At 40.6% G+C, this 19,643-nt stretch overlaps 1 protein-coding gene across 1 annotated transcript in view; it reads right to left on the reverse strand.

Annotated features, from left to right (window-relative positions):
* Positions 1-19,643, reverse strand: part of rapgef6 (Rap guanine nucleotide exchange factor (GEF) 6) — an 84,005-nt gene that overhangs the window by 19,375 nt on the left and 44,987 nt on the right. Inside the window, exons 7-16 of the mRNA XM_070916716.1 lie at positions 19,158-19,310; positions 17,547-17,711; positions 16,067-16,174; positions 15,515-15,718; positions 13,887-13,995; positions 13,502-13,745; positions 10,468-10,479; positions 7,620-7,777; positions 5,100-5,114; positions 333-573 (exon numbers count right to left, since the gene is read on the reverse strand). Coding sequence (XP_070772817.1) covers positions 333-573; positions 5,100-5,114; positions 7,620-7,777; positions 10,468-10,479; positions 13,502-13,745; positions 13,887-13,995; positions 15,515-15,718; positions 16,067-16,174; positions 17,547-17,711; positions 19,158-19,310 — 1,409 coding nt within the window. The remainder of the gene's footprint in view (positions 1-332; positions 574-5,099; positions 5,115-7,619; positions 7,778-10,467; positions 10,480-13,501; positions 13,746-13,886; positions 13,996-15,514; positions 15,719-16,066; positions 16,175-17,546; positions 17,712-19,157; positions 19,311-19,643) is intronic.

The following is a 19,643-nucleotide window of genomic DNA, read 5'->3' on the forward strand; positions in this document are numbered from 1 at the left end:
TTTTCCATGACCAATGTGCCTCCCTGGCCATCAAATATTGTTGCTTCCTGGTTTATTAGAGTATTCTTGTATGTTGCCTTGTGTGCTTTAAGTTTCAGAGACAGAAACACTGTAATGTCCACCACATTTGGGCTCACTTTAGGGAAAAAGCAGCTGATAACCACTATCTAAAGTTAAGGCGTGTGCACCTTAAAATACAGTCTGATTCACAACCTTTGTACATGGGATGCCTGCTCTACCAAGTGAGCAACAGGGCACCCTATTCACAACCATTTGTATTAAATTTTCCAAAATATTATGTTTGGCACCAGTCTAATTCTTGTGTTTCTTACCTGCCATTGAGCTGAATCCGATCAGCCAGTTTGGAGAGCTGGTCGGGCAGGCGGCGCTGTTTTATGACTCCCTCCGGACTAACTGATACCTCGCACAGGGAGTAGGTCTCAGGTGCTGCGATGAGGCCGAACTCATTGACGGTGTGGGCGACCACATCCTTGGCCGTAGTGTCCTTGCTGATGATGATGTAGCAGCTCTGCTGGTCGGCCTTGAACACTCGAATCACCTGGTCTGGGATGTCTGAGAGTGGAAGAGAAAGAAAAGGGGAGAGCTGTCAGTGACTAATTAGGGCTGGATGAGTTGATGGTAGCAGTATGTGGAGGCTAATACTGTAGCAAATGCCAATAATGCAATAAAACTAAATGTAATGAAGTCTACGACAATAATAGAGTGCTTTTAGAGTACATTTTTGGCATTTATCTTTGTCTGAGTGACGTACCAATAATGTGATCATTATAAAATGTGGGCTGTGCCAGTAATGGCAGGAATGCTATAAGATTATGGTTTCTATATTTTATTTTCATTACATTATTGAGGGTTTCAGGTGACTGAAGACTTATGTCCTCTAATCTGAACAGATCTGCTGAGCCGACGTCTCTCCTGCCAAAGCGTCTTTGGTGTGAAACCAAATGGGCAAAGGGTCAAAGACACAACGGTTTCTGGTGTTACAGTGACCCAAATTTAAAGAGGAAATTCAACTCAACCAACTATTTACATTTGTGAATGACGTAGCTAAATTATCCTATTGTTCTGCCAAATCCTGACACTTCACTGTTTCATCTTCTTTCCAGCCTGTTACAGATATTCAGTCAGTCTTTCTGCAAAGCCAATTTTCTAATGGACTTGCATGATGATGCCACACTGTAAGGATATTTGTCTTCGACCATCTCTATATGCTTACATTTAGTTTAATAACATTATTTGCACTTTTTATGTTATTTTACAGGCTTCTAAAAGGTCACAGACAGGACAACACATACATATACATAAAAACACACAGACTGTACTTGTTGTACTTCAAAAAACGAATATTGTGAATGACTCACACATTACATGATCAATGCCATCACAGGTTACTCATCTTTCGCATTAAACACGTACACTACAGCCTTTTTAGCCTCACATTAAGCTTGAGCAAGATAAAGAAACAAGGACACATGCACCTTTAAGGGGAAAGGGAACAATAGTGTGCTATGAGCTGTGTAATAATGGAAGAGGCAGCAGGAATCTCACACTAAACATGCATGAGGGGTGAGGCACAGTCAACCTGGATATCCACACATCATCTCTCACTTTCTTTTGGATATGTGACCTGGCCATACATTTAGTTTTTTTGGTGCCATCTCATAATTATATTTGAATGAGAAGTTAAAATCTATTCCTGTCATAACATTATTAAGTAAAATAAAAGCTATGAACTCAGTGTCATTTAAGATTATGAAAGACCTGAAGACGTACATCAGAAAATAAATTAATCAAAACACGCTCTCTTCATTCAATGAATCATTTAAACTGAAATCATTTACTGAGCCACATTATGTAATGTACCATTTAGAAGTTATGAATGCAAAATTGAATAATTAAAAACAAACAATAAAACTGCATCCTCTCCCACAACGACTCTGTTTGTCCATGTTAGATGATATAATGTATTATTGTTTAATTGATTTAAGACAATATTCAACAGTAAGAAGCCGAAATAAAAGCTACAGTTTCCTGGGGCAGCTGATGCTGGAGCAGCTGCACGCGACTCACTCTGTGCGATGGGTGTTAAATAATGGAAATGTTCTCCCTGAGTGAAATACTGCATTAAAGTGTTTGAGTAAGGAAGAGGGTACGGCCCATTAGCCACCGGCAGCCAGAGAGCTCGATCACGTAAACTGAAAATGGAGGGAGATCACAAAGAGATCATCTAGAAAAAAAAAAGAGGTCTAGTTTGACTGATGAGCTTGTTCGAGTGCATGTTCATGCAAACGCACGCACACACACACACTCACACTCACACACTGCTGCTTTCTTCTGTTTACCAATCAGAAAAGGGTTAAGCATGCTCAGACACAAAGTCATTACTTTCACCTTTATTAGCACACACATCTTTGATCTGTCTGTGATTGTAGGGATCTTTAGGTGATTGTGTGTGTGTGTGTGTTAAGAGGACAATAGCTGTGGCAGCTTTATTATCATCATCATTACAGCAACAGCGGCGGCAAGAGCAGCACAATAAGCAGAAACAAACTGCTGAAGGTAAAGCCAATAACAATAACGTTAGAGTGAATGCTGATAATCAATCACCTCTGCTTGTTTAAAGAGCCTGTTGGTGTGTGTCACTGTGTGTGTACGGGATTCATTGTATTTTCAATATCTGTGATGTATGAATGAAAGAAGTGAGGATGTCCATGTATACACATGTTGCTATTGCTTTCTGTTACTTTTCTGCACATACTATTTTGACAGGAACGTATTCATGTCTTCTTTTTTCTGTTTATAAATATATATGCACCCAAATGTTTTTCTATTCTTTAATTTCTTGATATGAATGCAAGTATCCAGATGTGTTTCTGCTTTGTATAATGTGTGAATTTTACTTTTTTTTATATTGCATCTAGTGGTTCCTGGAATGTGGACTTATTGATGTTGGCTATGAATGACTTGAATTCATGACTATGAATGAGCTTATTGATTTTAATCACATGACATATGCACTTAACATGACGGTCAAATGAGTACTGACTTTTATCCTGAAGAAGGCGGTATGTGCAGAAACATGGATTCTTAGAATCAAATACAAAGATTGCATCGGAGGAGTGCGTCAGTGTGTGGCTCCCTCCATGTTTTCTGCATTGCTGCAGTTGCAGAGCTCCTATCTGTTTATGTGCAGCGGGGTGGTGAATGTGGGCTGAGTGGAAGCTAAATGCTTTGTGTCTCATTAGCTGTGATTTGTGATTAGAGTGAGGGAAGCTCTCGGCTAAATAGCTGGCTAACATATCCAAGGGGGGGGGCGCTTAATCATATTTAATCCACTGGACGAGTTGCGACCTGACCTGCACACAGGAGGACAATCGCTGCCCATCTAGCCAAACATCCAATCAATTATCATCTTTAATAAGGTATCATTCATTTTCATCATCACCAGAGAATTTATTCATGGACTGAAGCCAAAGAGGATTTCTACACAGGAGAAAAACATGTTTTTTTTTGCAAACACAGCACTAAGAGAGGCTACACGCTTCCCACAAGCCTCAGTCTCCTCCTCCTCCTCCACCTCCTCCTCCTCCTCCTCCTCGCCCTCCTCCTCCTTTCTACTGTTTGCCAAAGCTTTTCCCAGTCACTCCATCATACAGTCGGAAGACATAAATCCCATGTGAAAGCCATGTGAAAGCTTACAGAGTAGAAAAGGGCTGGGCGTGAAGGCCTGAGTTGCTCAGAGGAGAGTGGAGTAGAGTAGCTGAGGTTAAACACCAGGGGTATAATAAATAAACACAAATTAAAAAAATGTCTCTTAATGTACTTGTTAGGAGGATGTTTAATTCCTGAACATCCTCCTAAGCTTAAAGGATAAAGCTGGTGTTATTTTATGTTTCTATTCAATCCCACTGAGGAGACAACGAATGTCTCCTACTAACAAGTTGTCTCTGTCTCTGAGCTTGACACTACTCATAAAAGTTTTTGTCAAAGACACACGATAAAGCCATATGGTCGCATTGGCTGCCATATTCCTTGATGCTCCTTTTTGTCTCAGCGGCTGAAGTGGTGTGTCGGCGGCTGTGTTTGATTGACAGCAGCCTGCGGGCTTAGCTCTAGCACCATTGGCACGGGAACGAGACAAAGTAAACAAACTTGCACTGATGCTTATAAGCCATGGGCTAGCAGTGATACTGAGTAAGGACCACACCGGCACCTACAAGGGTCAAAGTGGCATCTGCAGGTACATTTACATGCTGTTTAAAGTGCTGGAGCTGAGCATCTAGCCTGAAACTGACGTTAGCAGTGAACTTCTCCTTGGTGTGTGGTTGTTTGGTGGCTCGTTCAACAAACTAAGGTGTAGGACAAGAAATGTGTTCATGTTAGATAAGAAGGAGACTTTAGCAAGAAAGCTAATGTGGGTCGTTGTTCAAAGTCTGTAGCTATCTGGTCTGCCTATGATAAAACGTTGACGTTACTGCTTTATGTATATATGGTTTTAAATGATGCAATTTTATTGGCTGTATGGAAAGAAGCTCTCCATCTATGTAGACGGGGAACTAATGGTATTACGATGAATTCATGCAAATATAGGGGGCGCCATCATGAAACCAAAAAAATATACATTTCTCCCTTTACAGAGCAGATATGTGTGCTGTGCACGACAAATCATTGTCTCATGGTCACTGTCCAGCATTTCTCAATGTATTCCTTACAAACCAATTTCACTGTTGATGAACACATGAAATAATCGTCTTTTATGAATTAGATGTAGTTTGAATCACCACTGTTTTGTGAAAATGCTAAACATGATTACTTTGACCCAAAGGTAACCCCTTGAAAAATGACAACTGACCAAAATGTCCTTACTGTGATAAATGACAAGTGGAAGAAGTATAAATACAACACAAGGCCCAAACCCCAGAGCCTGAAGGATGCAGTTCATGGATGCAGAGATGCAAAGATGGAGTGCGGAAAATAAGTTAATGGATTAAAGAAGAAAAAAGTCAGGATGGTGGGGACATTTGGGAGCAATATTTACTGAAGCACAATCAAACAGTGGCATTGAAGGTAGGTATACTTACAGTACAGTCCCAGGGCTTGGCAAGCAGAAAAGAGAAAGAGAAAACATGTATGAGTATGAGAGAGAGAGAGAGAGAGAGAGAGAGAGAGAGAGAGAGAGAGAGAGAGAGAGAGAGAGAGTGTGGGGGGAGTACAGAGAGACACAGTGGTTGGAAACATCATGACATGAAAGAGAGAAAAAAGGAGGGAAGACCAGTGGAGTTTCTACTGTAGCCTTAATGTGTTCATGTGAAGCCAGAGGGACTGAGTATGACTCATCATGTCGACACTAAAACATCTGTTTAAAATCACAGCGAGAGAGACGCAAGAGGAGAGAGAGAGAAAAGGACAAGAGAAGACAGAGAGGAGACAGAAGAAGAAACTGAGGAGTACGACTTCTCTCAGAGCCACACATACGCTTGTTTGTCTTTGATTTATATATTTATTCTAACATTATTTTCTTTACTTTTTTTTATTACTTTATCTTTATTTGGTATGTACATACATGCTTTCATTGTTACCATTAAGCACTTTATAACCTATGCTTTAAATTGTTTGAAAAAGAAGTAACATTCAAATTACTCACTTTTACTAATACTATCTAATAAAGTGAGACTAGATCAGTAATACTTTACATTACTAAAGCCCCACTGAGATTAGAAATCTCTTTTCCGAGGGTGTCCTGACCAAGATAAACAACAAGAAGTTAAAAACAAACAACGTGATATAATATATTATAAAATCAAAAGTTCTTCCAAAGTTTATGGTCTAAAACCACAAAAAAGAAGGTAGACCAATCAAAAACAACAAGTTAGTGAGACAGCATAACATCGGCAGCCATGTTGCTCATATTGCCCAGTATGGAGAGTGGAAAGAGTGGATATTGATGCATCAGCTTCTGATCCCTATGCAAATGTAATTACAGGTAGGATTTTGGAGGTATTACAAGCCCTGCAGAGCATCTGGAACAGGGTTTTGTTTGAGCGGGCTGCTCTAGTATTAAATCTAATGGGGGGCCAGAGGACTAAAGGAAACTTGATCTAATGGTGGATGATTAATGAGGCCCAGTTGGTGTGTGTGTGTGTTTGTGCTCTTGTATAACACAACCACGTATGTGTGTGTGCATGTGTGTCTGTCTGAGTGTGTGTAGCTCATTGACAAATGGCTGGTGGAATAAATCAGGACCATATTCACTCTCTTTCTTGTTCTCCCCTCTCTCAATATTTCATTCTCGCTAACACACAAAGACACAGGTGCACACACAAATCACACACGGCGAGCGCTCCATGTTGGTTTAAATAATTATGGGAGCAGAAACCCGTCTGACAGGAAAGGAATAAATAAGTCTTATAGTCCAGGAGGTTCATTCTTGTCAGACGGACACAATTCTGCAGCAGCTCTGTGGCACTTCAAAAAGAGAGACCCCAGGCTGTGAGTGTGTGAGAATTTGTGTGTACATCTATGCTAGAAACCTCCTGTTACCTGCTTTAAGAGAGGGAAAGTGTGTTCCTTTGTCAGCACAAGTGAGCATAAGCGTTTTTGAGGAAATTGCCTGTATTTGAAGGAGAGAAAACGATAAAAGAGGAGAGACGGAGAGTTTGTGTTCGAGACGACCAAATGCACACAACACTGCACATCTCATATGGCTGCTTTATGCGATTATGTTCAAGGGTGATAGGTTGTCAGTGCAGCGTCTCTGAGCGTTGGAGTCACTCACTCCACAAGTGGCTCTTTCACTGTTCAATGAGGCTGGCGTCTCAAGTCAAGTGAGACGAAGAGCTTCAAGAAAGTAGCACTGAATTGTTTGAATGAGACCTGAAGTAAGGCCATGAGGGTCATGAACAACTGTAGATGAGTGGAATGAAAGTTTTGCTTCCCTTAAACTCAAAGTACTTGCACTTGGTTCGTACACAAATACGAATAAAAGAGACGGATGTTTCGGATGCTTTTAGGAATTAAGGTTTTATCTTATGTGAAGTACTTTGTGACAAGAAATGCGTTTGCTTGAATTGATTTGGTTTGATCCTTGGTTTCATGTTTGACTTTTATGGAGTTTCACTGTTGTTTTCTCAAGATGTATATATTCAAAAAATGTAATTAACGAACCGTCAAATGCATTTAGGAAGAAAGACGCGAAGAGAGAAAAAGGGCAAGAGTTAACATGCTATCCCCCAAGACTGGTGGGACAATTAGTAATAAAGTAATAAATTCCAATCTATTACAACATGTCCATTGCTTTTTGGCATTTTTAGCCCCAAAAAACAACATTTTGCTGTCTATTTGTGAAGCGTAATTGGCAGTGACATTTTATTTTATTTACATTTTATTTGTCGTCACTGATAGGAATGATGGCCCAATCTACAACAAGACAGTAAGACCAAAGTCATGATGAACTGGAATGAACATTCAATGTAGCTCCATCCATGGGCCAATCGGTGTATTATGGAACATAATATTGGAAAAGGTTTGGTCACATTCTTGTCAATAATGGTTGAAACCTCAACAAGCACAAAAAAACAAAAATTTCAGCACGTTTTTTTTACCTGCAGGGTTGGAGAAGTCTAGGACACTGGTGGCTGGCTGCAGCAGGTCGGGGCTGCTGGATGACAGGTTGCCGGGGATGGGCATGATGGCCACGCTGTGACGACACTGCTTGGTACCCACAATGCTGTCGTCCTGAGACTGACCCATGCCTCCATCACTAGAGAGGAAAACAGGGACGGTGTGGAGACGAGGGACAAGAAAGAAAAGGGGGGTGAAGGTCGGAGTGGGGGAAAGGAAGGATGGTTTAAAAAAAAATAATGAGAGAGACAAACAGGAAAATTGAATTTTCTCCATCAAAGACAAACTGAATGAATTTGAGGCTTTTGTTTTGCAGCAGTAGACATTTTTCAAAAAACTGCCTGAATGTTTTTTCCCTTTGTTTTATGAGTTTCAAGCACACGTATTAGAGTGCTTTTCACTTCATCTTGAGAGCATATAAAAATCACATCAACTCATAACACAGTGGGAAAAAAATATCTGATTTAATCAAAATGTCTACTCTTGCAGAATGACAACACAAAATCACTATATTTGTCTTTTAATATGCAGCAGTGACACAGCTGAAACTCATCCATGAGACGGTTTCATGAATGGCAGGAACTGATAAGGAGCATTCACGGATAGAGACACACAAGTTCACCAAACACACTAACACACACACACACACACACGAGACAAAGAGACACGAGCTAACTGAGACACAAACAAGCAAACAGCAGAGCACATATGAAAAGAAATGATAAGTAATGAGGATTTTAGCTCATTCAGATGTTTTCCCGAGACTTTGCATGTGTTTTTATTTGCACATTTGTGCTTTGTGTCCCTGTTTTTAGCTTTTGAATACATCTGTTGATGTTAGCATTTAGCCCTCTGTTCTCTTGTGTGTGGACTTGAGAGACAGGCGCCTTTCTACCTGACTCCTCGGCCACACTCAGGGATATGCAAACATCAACCTTTACATTAACGGCCTCATTAGACTGCCCGGATCGGCATACATGTGATGGAAATGGCAACTCTTTTGAGACAAACCCATAGACAGAAAGGTTGGGTATTGTGATTCTGAATAGCTCTGCCTCAAATGATAAATGTGGTTTCCTGAAGGTTGGATAAGACTTTCTTAAACAGTTGTGGCAGCTTTCTGCACGGTTCACTAAATTAAATTTAAGACCTTTCTAATACCGCACAGAATGAAATTTAATAATACAAGTTTCACAATCGTACCGGCCAAAGAATGAAAGTATGAGGGAAAAACCAGAAGGGCCGGTATGTCCTGGAATTATTTATCATTATTTCAGTACTTCCCAGCAGTATTTAACAATATTTTCGAATTTAATTTTTAACAAAATTAATGTGACCGGAATCCAGATAAGTGGCATAAAATGGATGGATGGATTAACCAATTAAAAATGATTAGTTCATTTAAGTTTTTGCTAAAACTGACACTTGCCCATGATGAGACGATGAGCACAGGACAGTGCTTCGGATAAAGAAACATTTTATAACTGACATTACTAGGCTAGGTAAGGTTAACACCTTCTAAGGCCTTTTTTGTTGAAGAAACTGAATTTAATGCTCTATAAGACATTTCTAGACCTGCAGATACCCTGTCAATCTGACATTTTCAAGACCTTTAGCAGTATCTAGAATTGTCTTCATCAGTTTAAAGTAGGCAAATCTATAGCATTTCAGACTGAAACAAACATAATAAGAGAATAAAAGAAAATATGATGAATACGAAATTGACATGTTAAATACACATTTAAATACTGTATGTTGTCCTTGTGAGTTTGAATCACTGTCTGTAATTGAGTGTCTGAGACAGAGAGTTCATCTCATCCTGCCTGCATACTAATTGTAGCTTCCCTCTCTTCTGTGTCTGTACAGTGTGTACTGAACACGGTGCAGTAATGCAGGACTTCCACTAACACAGCCGAGTGCTGCTGTGGTAAAGCCTCTGTAATCTTCCAGTCACCAGTCGATAGGTGCTGCACTGACAAGGTGGAAGAAAAAGATGGAAGGACAGTAAACACAGACATGGGCAGATGGAAAAAAGGAAAGAAATAGAGAAAAACAGTGAAACAGTAAAAAACTGAAAACTTGGAGGGTGGTGGATAAAGGAGGAGACAATGACAAAGGAGATTTAGAAAGAGGATAATGGTGAAATTGAATGAGTCGCATGGGGCTCAAATAAGACTTAACTGACACTGTCAGTTCTAATAATCTAATATACACTTTAACCCATGCAGGTGAAGACGGACATAATAATGCCTGACGATGGCAAGCAAATACAGCAGTCCAGTATTTCGGTTTGAGATAAGTGTGATGCAGTTTTAAAGATTTATTGGTTCCCAAAATTTGAGCAAACTTCTCCAGCTTCTACGTTTTTGGGCATACGGGTATGTCTCTGATTTACTTGAGAATACTTGTGTGCTGACTGTTAAACATCAAGAAACCAAAACCATCTGTAGGCTGTAACACTTCTCTCTACTACTCAACTCCTTCATATTTTCTGCAACATCCCTGCAGAATACAGTACATTTGGTTGAATAACAGAACATCTACGACTGACTCCAGAAAGAAGTGTTGAGTTTGAATGTGAAAACAAAGAGAGGGAACACCTTGACTTTGCGGAAAAGTGGGATTCATGTGTTAAAGGAATTAGCATGAAATCGACAAATGCAGTCCTCTATTAATGCTGCTGAAGGTCAGTGGTGCTGGTGAGTGTGTGTGTGTGTGTGTGTGTGTGTGTGTGTGTGTGTGTGGGTGTGGCTGCCCGCTGAGTGCAGGTCTGCAGATGGATACTGGATCAAATGGTTAGAGGATGGGGAGTTACACAAGAAGTCTTACCCAAACAGGCCCCTGAAGCAGCAAAGACAAACAGGAAGAGAGACGACATTGAAAAGCGTGAAAAAGAAAAACCAACAAACAAACAAACAAACAAAAAAAAAAAAACAGAAGCAGAGCTGTGCTGAAGTGATCCAGCAATACAAGTGCAGCAGAGCGACAAGGCCTCTCATTTCTCAAACAGCACAAACACACATATAGGTTGACAGAATATACAATAGCCAAAGTTTGGACACACAAATAAATAAGCAAAATAAAGTCAGGAGCAGTTTCATAATGCCAGCGTAGATTCATACACAGCACATGGCAGGAAATTGCAGGATTTGTGAGGGAATCCAACTAGACTATTTGACCTCACTCACAAAAAATACTTTGAGAGAGATGATCTGTCAGAAACAGGAAGCACATAAGGATTATATTTCAAGAAAAGATTTAAAGAAAACAGAATTATCAACTGTGAGTTTGACAACACAAAGTTGTACACAAAGTACAGAAATAAAGTTTTATCACTCGTACCTACAGAAAGACAAAATTCTTGGGGAGCAGATGATGTTTAGTGAACTATAGTGAAATATTTTAATGTTGTCTTTGGTTACAATTAAAATAGTAGACCAATTGGTCAAGTTATGGCCTGATACTGAAAGCTACTCTGAGCTGAAGACTTTTATCAGATACAGAAGTATGTGATGGTATGTCACCCCAGATATTTAATGACTTATAGTCTACAGTCTTGTTGCAGTGCAAGTGTCTCATAGGCAATGGTCCTCCCCAAGGGCTCTAACAACAACAACCTTTTTTTTTGTGAATGTGGACAGAGCTGCAAATCCAAAGATCTTTCTAACTACTCCCCATTCAGGTCTATAAGAGCAACAGAGTAATAATTTCATGAACAGTTCTTCTTGCAGCAGTGAGCAGTGAGCATGCAGTAAAATGTGGACACCTCGGGTGAATGTTGTATCTGCACAAACACTTGTGATCGTGATTTAGCACATGTAACTGCATCACAAAGAAGTAGAGAGGATGAAAATGGCATCATGGGACATGGGTTTACTACTTTATCGTCATCTCACTAAATCACCTCGACTTCTGAGACAAACTGACTAAAGGCTAAAAACCTCTGTCTATTGCTTTCCAATCTGCGGAAGGTAAATCAACTGGGTTGGTCAATATGGGGTGTGTGTAAAGGTGTACACACAGGCATGGACATCTTAATTTGGCAGAAAAACGACTTGTTTATTGCCAGTGTGTCCTTGTCATATAAAATCCATGTCTGAAGTGGAGCTCAATGTCAACCAAGAGCAGAGAGAAGACGCGGCGGCAGTGACGGTGGGTTTGCGTATGTATGCAAGCTATACAAGAGCATCTGAATAGGACTTCAGATTGTTAAACAAGTTTATTTGGGTTAATTTAACTTTATGAAGTGTTTACAATGTGTGAAAGAGAGACTGTACCATAGCAACGGTGGCCACAGGCTGCATCCTCGTGAGAGCCAATGTGTCCTTAAAATGACAGTGAGTCCAGTGTGTGTGTGTGAGTGCACTTAAAACTGCATGGTATCTTAAATTACATTGTCCTCAGAGCAGCCTGTACCTTTTTTATACATGCACACACACACACACATACACCCAGTAGACAACTTTACAATGTTGCCTCCCGTCAAATTTTCATCCTACAACAGGCACTGATGAATCCCGGTTGACCCGAATCACCCGTCTCATCTCCAGTCCCTTTAATCAGCCAGCAATTCCTTTGAACCAAAGAGTGGTTTGAATAGTGCCGACTAGGAAAGTAAAAAAGCAATGAAAGCCCTTGTTTGGTCGATAAATAGAACACAGAGGAGAACATTTGGAAGCTGTGCATCGAGTCGGATCAATGGCCGCGTGATAGCGTGTTGCCTTATGAGACAGAGCACAATCAGTTTTCATGCAAACTGTGTGGCTTTGTGGACATAATGACAGCAGAGCTGGAAACTGATCGAGTGAGAGGACGCGGATGCGCATGACAGTGTTTGAGTGTGAGTGTGTGTGCGAGTTTACAGCGCGTGTTAGCTCTGTAATTAACAGGGCGAGAACGTCGTCTTCTCCCTCACACACTGACACAGTATGGAGTTTAATGAGGCCTGGAGAGGCATGAAATGATGAAATGAAATCAAGCCTGCATCAGGACGTTACGGGGGGAATATTGAATGTGAGCCTCCGTCTGCACAATTGCTCTCAATTGCTCCAGATGCTGTAAGTACAATGGCTGGTTATGGATTATATGATGATGATGATGCCTTTTACATTTTCGTGATTTGGCTGGAACATTACAGCAGCAGAAGAGAAGAGCATTGTATCCCAAATGACCACAAGTAAGAAAGTGCAAAAGTAAACACCACATTTCCAGAGCAATGTTCCTGTAATCATAGCTTGAAATAAGATGGACTTGTTATTTATTTCTATGTACCGCCACTTTCCAATAAACATAGGTAAGCATTTTAGTTAAAGTTGTGTGAAATCTCTCAATTTCTTGCTCATACAAGCAGCGAGAGGTGGCTGAAATGTGCTTCTCTATCACTTTCTGTGTGCAATAATTGGTTCAGTTCAGTCGCAAAGCCAGAAGCTTAGATTTCTGCTCACGCTTCCAATATTTTCTGTCTGCAGATGGTCACAGCTTGCTCCACAAAGATCCAGTCAGAGAGGATTGTGGGCCGGCCAACTTGTTCTAGTGTTTGAGTGGTTTTCAAAGAAGGTAAATCCACCTGAACCTGTGTTACTAATCTTTTAAACCTGCAATTATTGCCCACTTTAGGGCAGCAGAAAGCAGAATTTGTGAACACAACAATGATATATCATCACCTTTTAGGTTGATATGGTGAACTTAATGCCATGTCTAATCAGCAAAATAGATTTTCCTTCTGTCCTTCTGCCTATATGCTTGAATGTACACATTTTAAACAATGTATTTAAATGGAAATATTACTTTTAATCAATTTTATTCCCATTCAAGCACTGCCTGCAACCATACAGACACACAGTGTTAACATAAACCCTCTTACCTGAATGGTTTGGGAGGCAGTATACTGAAACGAGTCTTCTCCAGCATCTTCCTGATCTTGTTTCGTCCTCCTGACACAGTGTTGGCTTTCATTTTCCTGGTGCTCTTGTGGTCTGTGGGGAACTCCATGTCTCCAGGAAGGTCGGGGATGGAGAAGCGATTGCCTTTTTTCTCCTGGATCTTGGGGATGTGAGGGCCGCCGTTCTTCTTCTCGTGAACGATCCTGCTAAGGAGCTCTTTGAAGACTAGATAGATGGAGGTACAGAGAGAAGAGGAGGAGGAGGAGGATTGGTCGTCATTTCAAATGATTAGCACTGGTATGAACTGAGGCAGATTGTGATCTATGTGCATTAGTGTGTGGGTACGAATACACTGACTTTACTCACCAAATATATTGGTTTTGACGGTGAGAGAGAGGTGTGTGTTATTTCTAAGGATGTCAACAGCTTTGGTGATGGAGATGTTCTCAAAGTTCTGACCATTGATCTCCATGATCTGAAACAAGACAGAAGAAATGACAAAATTATAGCAGGAATCAATCAAAACTGACTGAAGTGCAGTGACACACAGAGGTAGACGTGGATCTATGCAGGAGTATAAAAACACCCATTGAATTCCCTTCAAAACAACTAACTTTTAGATGATCCTTGACTGAAATCTGAAACACATTAGTTGTGCCTGTTGTGATATTATTCTTGACTCTCTCGACTCAGCATATTTGTAAGCAGTTTACTAAATGCAAAGAGTGAACAATGTGGTTTCAGTCCTCTCTGTATGACACAAAAAGGGAAGTGTGACTGCCGGGTAGCTTAATCTGTAGTGTGCAGTAGTTAAAATAAAAAAATATGCAGAAAGTCAGTAAATGTGCTGTATTAGGCAATATAGATACCTAGACTCAAGACAATACATACATAACAAAATGTGAGTGTACAGTCATCAAGTAGTGGTTCTTATTCAGCTCTCACATTCAACAGATGTTAAGTTTAACCACAGAAACAACAGAACAGTCCTCTTTTAACTCAAGGCTATCTTCTGAGCTTGCAGCAGGCCACGTCAGAACTTATGTATCTAGTGAAATAAAGATCCAAGGATAACATTTTTTGAGGACAGTCAAGATGGATATCCAAAGAAAAGTTGTCTCTGATCAAAACTTGGCAGTCGGATGCACATATTATGTTCCCATTATTTCTCTCTTAAGTCCCACCAGACTTTATGGAGTGCACTAATGAACTACGCTCTTTATCCAGAGTTTGTTAGTGCAGTTCAAGCTTCAAATCCTCCTCAAGAGGTGGATCTTTACCCAGTTTGACGTCATATGCGCTCTAGAGTATGCCATCTTTAAGGCTCTCCATTTACTGTGTCTGGTTCCTTTTTCCATTCCCTAAATACTGACCAGTCTCCAAGTTCCTGCTGAAAAGTATTGCATGGACTCTATAGAGACATCTCAAAGTCAATAATGATCAATTTAACAGAAGTCTAAGTTCAATTTGTGACATCATAAGGTCTGAGTATATGCCTAATATATGTGTAAAAGAAGTTTAACAGATTTGTAAAAATGTCTAAACATATGTTGTCACTTTTGTGGGTTAGTGTGTATTGACTAAAAACTCAATATCCATCTACACATCTACGCACAGTTATTGTAAGCTTAGTTCAACCACATTATCACATCAGATGTTAAAAATAAGACTGCTGACCCCATGATCACAGGACTGGTCGATCATGAGATTACATAACCTAAAACCTCACAGACAAAGTGCTCAAAAAAATCTACACACTTTCTGGATGCTGTTTATTACATTACAAACTGTGACTTTTGACCAGCTGATGTCAAGTTTATTCATTTTTCCATCTGCATTCCTTATGTTAGTTGAAACGCATCTATATTCGATATTTTGCATTAATTCTAACCGTTTAATTAGGGTCTAATGAACATCCAGAGACACAAATGCAATAAACTGCTTGCTAGGATAGTGATGTCGCAGTACTCTGGCTCCTGAAGCCATATATGTACCTGATCTCCCCGTTTGAGTCCCGTCTCTGCAGCCTTGCTCCCTTCTTCCACTGACTCGACAAAGACGCCGAATCCTCTCTCGCTGCCGCCCTGCACGCTGAAGTAGAGCGGCGACTCCCTGGACGCCTTCTGCAGAGTGATCTGTCTCCACTTAGCCTTGGCTGCGCATGCTATGTTCAGCAGCCGCAAATGGCCCTTCATTTTCTGACAAGGAGGGGAAAATTGGAAAATGATGAGCCTGAGGAGTTTTGCATTTAAATCGGCTTCTGTTTCTTAATCTGTGCAGTGTAGATTTGGATGGAAAACAACTTGCAAATGTAATCAAGAGCAAAAGCTTGGAGGTGATTTAAAACCAGTTATACGAGAACATAAACGATGATAACAAAATAATCGTTTGATCTGAGCTCCTATTCTGACAAAACACGGACTGCAGGTACGTCTTTGAGGATCTCCAACCAACTGAACTGAGTAAAAAGTGACACAATAAAAGATTAACTGAATTACAGCTCAAATGCACTGAAGTAAAAACTAAATTTGGACGTTTGATCTTACTGTCACTTCTAGATGTTTCTCAAAGTCCTCCAGGAAGCGTGTCATGGCCGGGTCACCCTCAAAGTCATTGAAGTGGTTGTTGACCCACAGCAGCACTATTCTCGTTACCTGTGAGACACAATGAGAGCTTCATGCAGTGGAGACACAAAACGTACACTTCTCTTCATACAGTTCCTGTAACAGTTTATATTCACCCACCAGTTCTTGCACTATTTGAGTATGAGCTGCTTTGACAAGAAATTGGTGGAGAGCTCTTGCAGAAAGCCTGTACTGTAGGTGTTGGGTCAGAGGTCACATTTAACTGCTCTGCAGGACATCGTGAGCTGGTAGTTGCTCAGGGAAGCTTTAGAAGGCTAAATGATTGGCAACATGAGTGATTTCAGTGAAGATGTCCTTGCTCACTATGTTACCATACTGTCAAAAGCTGCCCATGTTACACATTTCTTATCTATGTACTGTATAATAGTTAAATCACTTCAAAAAAAACATAACAACTCTGACAAAAAGCAGCCCCAATTGTCAAATCTTTGTTTTAAAGCAGTCCAATTATTGATTTATCTGTCTTCATTTTCTGAAAACAAAACAAAACATGGGAAACAGCAGGGAGGCTAAATAATGATCATGTGCATCGCTGCAGAGAACAAAAAAAAAAAGTAACCATTGGTTGACTGCTTAATTTTGTCTGACAATAATTAAAAGAAAAACTGAAAGCAAAGGGAATTCGGAAACAATTATTTCAGCAAATTTACACTGGTGGAAACATTGTTCCAACCTTTGCAAAAGGTCAGAGAGGCAGCCGATACATCAACACAGTGCATCAATCAATGTCCACTTTCCCCCGTCTTTCCTGTTTCTCACACCATCTCTCCTCCTCTCTTTCTGCACTCTCTTACTCTTTCTTGCTCATTCTGTACAGGATTAGATCCTGTTTAACAGAGCTGAAGATTATAAGCCTGATTGACAACCACATAAAGACTATTGACAGTACAAGACTAATCTTAGGTTAAAGCAGTTATGGACAACAGGAGTGTCATGCATGAACAAATTGCGGCTGGGCTCAAGGACAGCTGAGCTGGCTGAACTTGTATTGATCTGCATGTGAGCAGCACAACACTTGAATTTCCATCAACATGCATGAATACAAAACATTAGGAGTGCTGATAGCAGCATAAGGACCGTCATTTAAAACACATAAAATAGTACAGAATGGATACATTATATATAGGAGTATATACAGTTTTAACTTAGTATGCGTACTCTACACTACTACCCTGCGCCATTTACTTACATAGAAACACCTTAACATTTGAATCCCAGCCAATTGACCAACTTGACCTTTCATGTCTGCTCCCAAACACGCGCACAAATTCAAAGGTATAGACACACATACAAATCTTGCTGGTCCACAAACACATACATTTGTGCAGTCTTTCACACATCCATCCATACTGTAAAAGCGAAACTAGCAAAACCAACTCACTGTGTCTCGGAGGCTGTCGATCTGGAACCACTCCAACAGTTTCTTGCCGACATCCATGGGATTTGCCAGGAAGGTCCTGTAGGTCAGCAGGAAGTCTTCAATGTAGGTGGGGTCCACCACTGATGGTTCCTCTACCAGGTGCATGATCAGACGCTCCGGGGTTCCCTGGGGTGAAAAACATATACATACACATAAGGATACACAGAGGAAAACATAATCTATACAGACACTGACACACACACACACACACACACACACATACAGAAGCACACACACATATAGACATGCATTGACGCAAGCAGGCACAAGAGCACGTGCACACACCAATTTGAATAAATTATGTCGACATTAATCATAAAAGTGACAAGGACATAAACTATAAAGATGCAGCTATTGAACTAAGCTGTCAGTCACACACACACACACACACACACACACACACACACACACACACACACACACACACACACACACACAGAATAGCTCCTTTGCAAGAGCAAACTTGAGCTTGTGTTTTTCTGGATTTGTATATGACCAAATCTAAATGTTTTTTTAAATTTCTTTGTCTAGATCTTTCCATTTTTGTTCATAAGTAGCTAATATGTGACGGCCAAGACGCATAAACTCTACACTTCTGGTTTGGGTGAGTTTGTTAATGTTATCAGAGCAAAAGTTTCTGGGGGAAACGATTCATTTTGACAGGGAACAGAAACTAGAAAGGCATCTACTTTTGTCTGACACGAAAAGAAAGCCGAAAACAGAAGCGGAAATGCTAACACTTGTAAATTGACTCATCTCCACTGGATGTGTTTTGGAGCCAACAGCCTTCCTTGGAGCGGTGGCCAAGAGAATCATTCAGGCCCATTATCCGATCAATACCTGGCTGCCTCTGGAGGCTCGGCAGAAGGATCAAAAGGCCTTGGAGCGCTTTGCAATGTAGCGAACAAGAAAATGCTCCGGCAAACACTAATAGTGCTAACGGTGCCTCGAAACAATCAACTGAGAACACAGAGCAGCTGCATTGATGTTTTTGCTAAGATACTGTGTGTGAGGGCATGGTCGATTCATAATGAGGTGGTACTCAAATCCATCCATGGCATTTCAGTGTATTTAGTACATAATAATGAAAAAAACAAGCAAAGAATGATAACTTGATTTTCTGATTTAAGAAGTTAGTCATGTTATCTTGAGCTTAGCGTGAGATTAAACATGCTTACTAGCTTGCTGCCATGCAGCTTAAACCCTGGACATTAAACCGTCCCTGACTCATCTTGTTTGGGATATTTTCTTGAACAAGGTTAAATGTATTTCTATATCGCGTCAATTCACAAAGGTTGAGCTTTGGGTGAAACACCAGTCTAACATGACCTTTGAACCCCAAGTCTTCCTGCATCCCTATCTTTCCATCCAAAGTGGATTCTCATTTTGTAGAGTTAAAAACTTAAAATGTGTTGTTTTGTTGATCTTTGTCAGAGGTCGGTGTCAAATTCAGGACAGAAACTTTGGGGACTAGAAGAATTTCAGTGGACACTTGAAAACAGCAAAATGCTTTCTCGAACCCTGGTTGAACTCCGGTTACTTAAGATCTAACATCAAATAAAAATCACCGACCTTGATGACAATGTGTCCTTTCCTGGTCCCGCTGCGATCAAGCTCGCGGTGCTCCTTCACCATCACGATCTCCCCCTCCTCCTCCACCTTGTGCGTGTTCTTCTCCACATGGTTGAGTATGCGCCAGTAGTCCTCCTGGGCGATGCAGACGAACTGGTCGAGGATGACATGTGGACAGCGGGTGAACTTGTAGTAGAGCAAAACACTGCTCTGCACCACAGCCGGGTACTCAAACAACAGCACAGAAGAAGCATGCGGGCGGGCAGGGAGAGGCATGGGAGGACGGAGGAAGGAAGGTCCAACAACACTATTCCTCACACTAACTAAACTCAATTAAATGAGGCTCAATATAAAGTACCTATGGTGGTCCAAAATCCTCTCAGCTAGCCATTTCGCAGAGGCATCCTTCACTTCAATTTGACAACAGAGCTAAACCAACTTCCCATAATACACACTGAACAAAAAGTGCCAAGACATGACTCGTCA

This window comes from Enoplosus armatus, chromosome 13 (assembly GCF_043641665.1).
Source record: "Enoplosus armatus isolate fEnoArm2 chromosome 13, fEnoArm2.hap1, whole genome shotgun sequence".
NCBI classification, from domain to species: Eukaryota; Metazoa; Chordata; class Actinopteri; order Centrarchiformes; family Enoplosidae; genus Enoplosus; species Enoplosus armatus.